Source organism: Dermacentor silvarum, chromosome 4 (genome assembly GCF_013339745.2).
Source record: "Dermacentor silvarum isolate Dsil-2018 chromosome 4, BIME_Dsil_1.4, whole genome shotgun sequence".
In the NCBI taxonomy this organism is placed as follows: domain Eukaryota; kingdom Metazoa; phylum Arthropoda; class Arachnida; order Ixodida; family Ixodidae; genus Dermacentor; species Dermacentor silvarum.
Genome location: NC_051157.2, coordinates 188424099 through 188430173, shown reverse-complemented (window position 1 = coordinate 188430173; position 6075 = coordinate 188424099). Strand labels below are relative to the sequence as shown.

General features: G+C 47.9%; 2 protein-coding genes across 2 annotated transcripts; both read right to left on the bottom strand.

Annotated features, from left to right (window-relative positions):
* Positions 1-1091: 1091 nt before the first annotated feature.
* LOC119449115 (uncharacterized) lies at positions 1092-2914 on the bottom strand (the record flags this gene model as incomplete). Its single annotated transcript, XM_037712300.2, has 1 exon — positions 1092-2914. A coding segment is annotated over exon 1 (1728 nt), but the record flags the coding sequence as incomplete, so codon positions are not given.
* A 1567-nt stretch (positions 2915-4481) lies between these two features.
* Positions 4482-5693, bottom strand: LOC125945084 (uncharacterized). Its single transcript, XM_049666655.1, has one exon. The coding sequence runs from the start codon at positions 5691-5693 to the stop codon at positions 4482-4484; it is 1212 nt and encodes a 403-aa protein (XP_049522612.1).
* Between the last annotated feature and the right edge of the window lie 382 nt (positions 5694-6075).

Here is a 6075-nt window from a genome sequence, read left to right as displayed (position 1 = left end):
GTCTCTGCCTTGTTACAGTTTTGAAAGTGGCAGCCATTCCTCTGATGCTTGTGCACAACTGACTCAGCAAGGGTTGCTGCAAGGCAGTAGTTAAATGTGTTCACCTTTAACGCTTGAATTTGAACAGCCAACGGCTGAACAGCCGACGATGGTTTTGCTAGGCACCTGCAACCAGGTAATCTTCGAGTGGGACAAAGCCAGACTGCAAGCGCAAGTGGCTCAGTCAGCTAAGGCGTTTGCGCTGCTGAGTAGGAGCTTGCGGGATCGAATCCCGGCCGCGGGGACCGCATTTCGATGGAGGCGAAATTCGAAAACGCCTGTCTGCTTGCGTTGTAGTGCATATTAAAGAACCCCAGGTGATCAAAATAAATCCGGAGCCCTCCACTACGGCGTGCCTCATAATCAGAACTGGTTTTGGCATGTAAAACCCCAGAAAGAAGAACGGACTGCAAGCGCATCAATGAAATTCAACGGCGAAACCGTGCCGGCGGCTGCGCTGACTCGAACCGGAAGCAGCTAGCAGACGCTATTTTACGGGTTACCTATTGCTAGTAGATACAGCGCTCGACCGCTGGCGCCACGCTGCGCCGCTCGCGCGTACCATGTTTCGAGCCGCCGCCGTTGGAACGGAGGAGGCGTTGACGGAGAAAACGCTGGGCTGGTGGTGACTAGCCTGCTCTTGGGATCGGTGGCATTATAAACGCATCACTGTTTTGATGATCCAAATATAATCTCACTATCAGGGAGGGAGCAGTCTACCTGACTGGAGCAGTATTTTTTTATTTGGGGTGTTGCTACGCTGCGCTCCGCAACACCCCAACGACCGCTGCTTCGCGTCGGCGCCCGGCACCACGGCTGCCGCCGTGGCACCGGGGTTCAAGCGACCGCGCTGGCAAACAGAGAGGAAAAAAAGGGAAAAGCGTGATATTAAAAAAAAATTCTAGCCAGGGCGGGTTTCGAACCCGCGTACGCATGATCCCGAAGCGAGCGCCGTAACCACTCAGCCATACAGCCACTTTTTTTTCTTTAATGCATGGAAAATAAAGTGGAAGGTATATTACAGTGCGGACATAGCTACACATATAAAACTCGGGCAAACACACACATGCGTCCAACAAGTGCATCCAGTCATGCGGAGGTTCCTGCACAGCGTACACACTTCTTATATAAGCTGCACTTTCTTGAAAGAATGATCTTGTAGATCGCGGGCTTTCGGCATGGCGATCACACATTCTAGCTCTCCATAGGCTATACAAACCCAGTACTACGAACATGTCATAGGGAGGACCGCCACTAATCTTAAACGGTAGGAATCTAATTGCGTATGGAGTGATGTCAATGTCCTTTTTAAGCGTCCGTTGGAGAATGTCCCAGAAAAATATAGCATCTGTACAGTCTATAAAACAGTGATCTATAGTTTCAGCACGTGGACACAGTCGACAGTTCGTGGACCATGGTACGAAGCAGCCCCTCGCGTTCAACCAGGTTTTAACAGGAAGTGTTTCCGTATGCAATTTAAAGAAAAATGTTTTAGCTCCAGGAGGTATACACATTTTACGGACCCGCCTAAGTACATCCTGATAAGGCTGATTTAAATAAGGTGCACAATACAAAGGATCTGGGAAAATCGAATACACCAGTGAAGCAGAAATTTCTTTTCGACTCGCAGTGAAAATGTACTCCAGGCTGAATCTAACTTTCAAGAAAAGGAATGAATCCACAACCTCCTTGAGAAAGCCCCAAGGAGCCTGTGTGACATCTTTGGCATCTGATGACACTACTATATCAGGAAGATAATGAGCTAATCGGAGCTGTAACATTTCACGCAAAAAGGGATGATCACTGTCTCGAAAGAAAAACAGACGAGAAACAATTTGCCTGACGAAGAGATGGACTAATCCTAAACCACCTCGTTCAAGAGGGACGAACAGATTATCGCGCCGCATCGATTCGCAACTCGAGCTCCAAATAAATGTTGCAAATGCGCGATGCAGTGCCTGAATACGAAGTCTTGAGCAGTGCAGTACTTGCAGCACATACATGAGACGGGAAACTAAGAACACGTTGCACACTTCAGCACGACTGAACATTGACAAATTCTGTCCTCGCCATGAATTCACTTTACTTTGTATTTTTCCTACTTCTCCCGACCAATGACTGTTGCTATTTCTATACTGTGAGAGAGGTACACCTAAATAGCACAGATCTTTTTTCCATTGAATGCCTGCGTAATGTGATGGCATTGTGGCCCATAGTCCAAACCAAAAACCTGAACTTTTTTCAAAGTTAATGCTGGCACCAGAAGCCGCACAAAATTCTTCTGTAATTGCGAGAGCAGCCTTTACACTCTTTTTATCAGTACAAAAGAAGGCCACGTCGTCTGCATATGCAAGACCCCGAATCTCACTCGACGGCAGTTTAAACCCTTGGAAATTTTCTTCTCTCAGGATGCTCATACAAAGTGGCTCCAAATACAGGCAAAAGAGAAGCGGTGACAAAGAGCATCCTTGTCTTACTGATGATAAAAGCCTAATCGGATCGGAGAGAGAACCATTCATTATCAACCTCGTTGAGCCATTAGCATAACATATTTTGACACCTTTAAGGAGCTGGGATCCGATATTTATATGCTCCAGTACACTAAACAGGAACGAGTGATTCACCCTGTCGAACGCCTTAGCCAGATCTAGCTGTACCATTGCTACCTGTCCAATCCCCTCGGCTACACACTCAAGCACAGATCTCGCAACATGAATGTTGGTCTGAATGGACCGACCTCTGATGCCACAGGTTTGATGATCACCTACCACAGATCTCATCACGACTTGTAAACGGTTAGCTAATACTTTTGCAAAAATTTTATAATCCACATTGCATAAGGAAATAGGCCGGTATCCGTCCACTTTTTGCAATTTAGTTTCATCATTGCTTTTGGCTATGAGTACAGTGTGCCCGTCGTACATTGTGGCTGGTAGGTAACCTACCTCCAAGGCTTCACGGTACACCTGAAGTAATAATGGGGACAAGAGGGAACGAAAACACTGATAAAATTCGGCAGTAAGGCCATCCGGGCCAGGCGTCTTGCCTTTCGCTAATGAATCTATGCATGCAGTTATCTCAATAATATCAATGTCATCGTTTGTATAATCATAATCGTCCTGATTTAACTGAGGCAGCAGGGATACAAATTTGGTGGCAGACACACATGTATCCAATGGCTTATGGCTTCGAAATAATTTTTGGTAATGTTCAAAGAACGCTTGAGTTATGAGGGTCGGCTCATTAACAACGATTCCACCATAGTCTATTTCTAGGATTTGTTTAGACAGCGCATCTCGGCGCTCATCACCTAGGGATCTACTGCATGGCTGTTCTTCTAGAAAACGCTGCGCTCGCGCACGCACTAGTGCACCTCTGTATTTTTCTGCGTACAAAACCTGTAACTGCGCCTTGGTGTTATGAATATCATCAATATATTCACCCGGATGTAGACATTCAAGTTTATGTAATTCCTTCAGAAGTCTATACAATTCTTTGTAGTTATTCTTTTGTTCAAAGGCCAATATTGATGATTCTTCGATAGCTATCATTTTAATTTCCTGTTTGATTAATTCCCAAACAGCAAAAAGAGGCAAGTCCTTGCGACATGACAGATGAGCTATAAGCTCAGTAACACGCTTTAGGAAGCAATCGCGCGAAAGGAGTTGGTTTATAAATTTCCACAGCTCCCAGCACATACGCCGGCTTTGGTATCGACGGCTACCAAAAGATGCTGAGACTAGGCAATGGTCACTGAAGAAAACAGGGTGCACAGTGTAACCATGAATAAGTGATAGGGCGCTAAGCGAAACGTAAATTCGATCAAGCCTTGCATGCGAGATACCTTGGAAATGCGTGTAGCGACACCCCGCTTTTTCATGTTCCCCAATGTCCACAAGCTGATAATCACACATCAGGCGTTGCAACACATCACTACTTGGATCACGTCTCAGCCTCAATGACGCACGATCTTGCACATTACATACACAATTGAAGTCCCCAAAAAGGACCAATGCACGATCAGTAGACAAATTATGTTCTAGAGATAAAAAGAAACACTCTCCTTCACGTAGCTTGTTCCGGGCATAAACACACACAAATCTAAAGCTAATACCACTGATATCAATATCACACCATATTAGGCGCCCTTCCCTATCTGTAAACAAACGCAGCACATCACATTGTAAATGTCTTCTAACGAATAACATACAACCAGCGGAAACTCCTATTGCATGGCTTACACAAACATTATAGTCAGATAGAAATGGAGTTAGAGCTACTTCTGTGTTTTCATCGGATTCAATCTTTGTTTCGTGGATAGCACCAATATCTAATTTCCTATTGCGTAGCAAACGAAGGAGTTGAACTTGCCGTCGCTTACTGTGTAAGCCACGGACATTTAAAGTACCAAAGTGGAAGGGAAGAGTGCCCGCCATGATTACCTACGTTGGTGCAGCGTTCACACGCTGCTCTAGGGGTGCATCACTCCCGTCTTGAGGAGGTGATGCACTGGCGACCTTTTGCTGCACTTCAACACAAGAGACATATGTGGGTGCAGGCGTTCCTCGGAGCGGTTTTGTCAACTTTGACACTTTGGGAACCCAGGCCTCCTTTCCCACGGACGATGGGTTGTCAGCTGGCGCTGGACGCTTCTTAGTAGCCTCACACATCAATCCAGATTCCACTGATGGCGGGCGGTCTTGAACTGGTGGCAATTCTGCCCATGACATAGTTGGTTCGTCGTCAGGCAACTTAGTATCCTCCACAGCGGCAGGCTTCCGGCTAAGGCTATCGTCAGCCGATGAAGGCTTTGTCTCTTCCTGTCGATGAGCTTCAGTTGGTGTTTCACCGGTCGCATCCACAACCTCGCTCACATCCATTAGATGATCGGTGATGGTCTCATCCTCAGCTGGTCTGTTTCCACGAAGCTTGTTAGCGTAGGTTCCGATGCATGCATCTGCAATGTGACCGTAGCGGTGACAGTTGCTGCAGCGTGGTGTCCTACATTGTCGCCGGATATGCCCGACTCTGTTGCACCGTAGGCAAAGTGGTGGTCGTCCAGGAACCAAGATGAGGCACTGGTGTCTGTATATGCTCAATAGGTGAGGCAGATTACTGGCAGAGACTCCGTCCTTCAGTGTAAACGCCACGTCGCGATTAGTCATTTGCCAGCCCTCCATGCCGTCACACCGCCACATTTCTCTCGTGACAGACTGCACTGTTCCATAAGGTTCTAGCGTTTCAACAATCCGTCTCTGTTCGAGGTGTGGGGGAAGCCAAAGAAGCTTCATCTTGATATTTTTGCATTCTGGGTCTATGACAAGGCACTTGAGGCCCTTCACCAGCAGCTCGACTTTGTCGACAAGTTTCTGTTTCGCGATGCTATTAACGCATGTTACTAGCCACAAATGACTCATCTGGTACTGTCCAGCACCGAGGATATCAGCTGCATTCAGAACTGAAAGGAGTGCATCGCGAAAGTCCGGGGCCTGATATGGCCGCCCTGCCAGGTCAGCATGGAGGAAAACTGAGTTGAGAACGGTATTGCCAGTTGGTAGACGAGGGAGAACGACCTTATAATTACCGGAATCAGTAGTTGACGGGGGGTGGAATCCTCGGCGAAGGGCCGATGCGCTATTTCCAGCAGAGCTCATCGCAGACGTGGCCGTTCGAACCGGCTTCTTTTCTTCTTCCCTCAGCCATACAGCCACGCTTCCAAGAGACGTGTTCGTGCGAACCATATGATTGCGACGAGCGCCTTAGGCGAACGGAACCACCTAGAAACGCGGTACGCGCGAGCGGCGCAGCGTGGCGCCAGCGGTCAAACGCTGTATCTACTAGCAAATGGAGTGTTGCCCCCCTGCTTCGCCGACGGTCGCAAACAGCCGTTCAAAGCGACGCGCGGGCTTTGGATTGTTCTGGGCATGCTCCGAAGATAAGAGCCGACGGCGCGCGCGTTGGAGTATTGACCCTTTTCGCGGCGATCCTGAGGGCGCTGCCATGTTTGATCACGTGGGGACGCGTCCATTGCTTGGC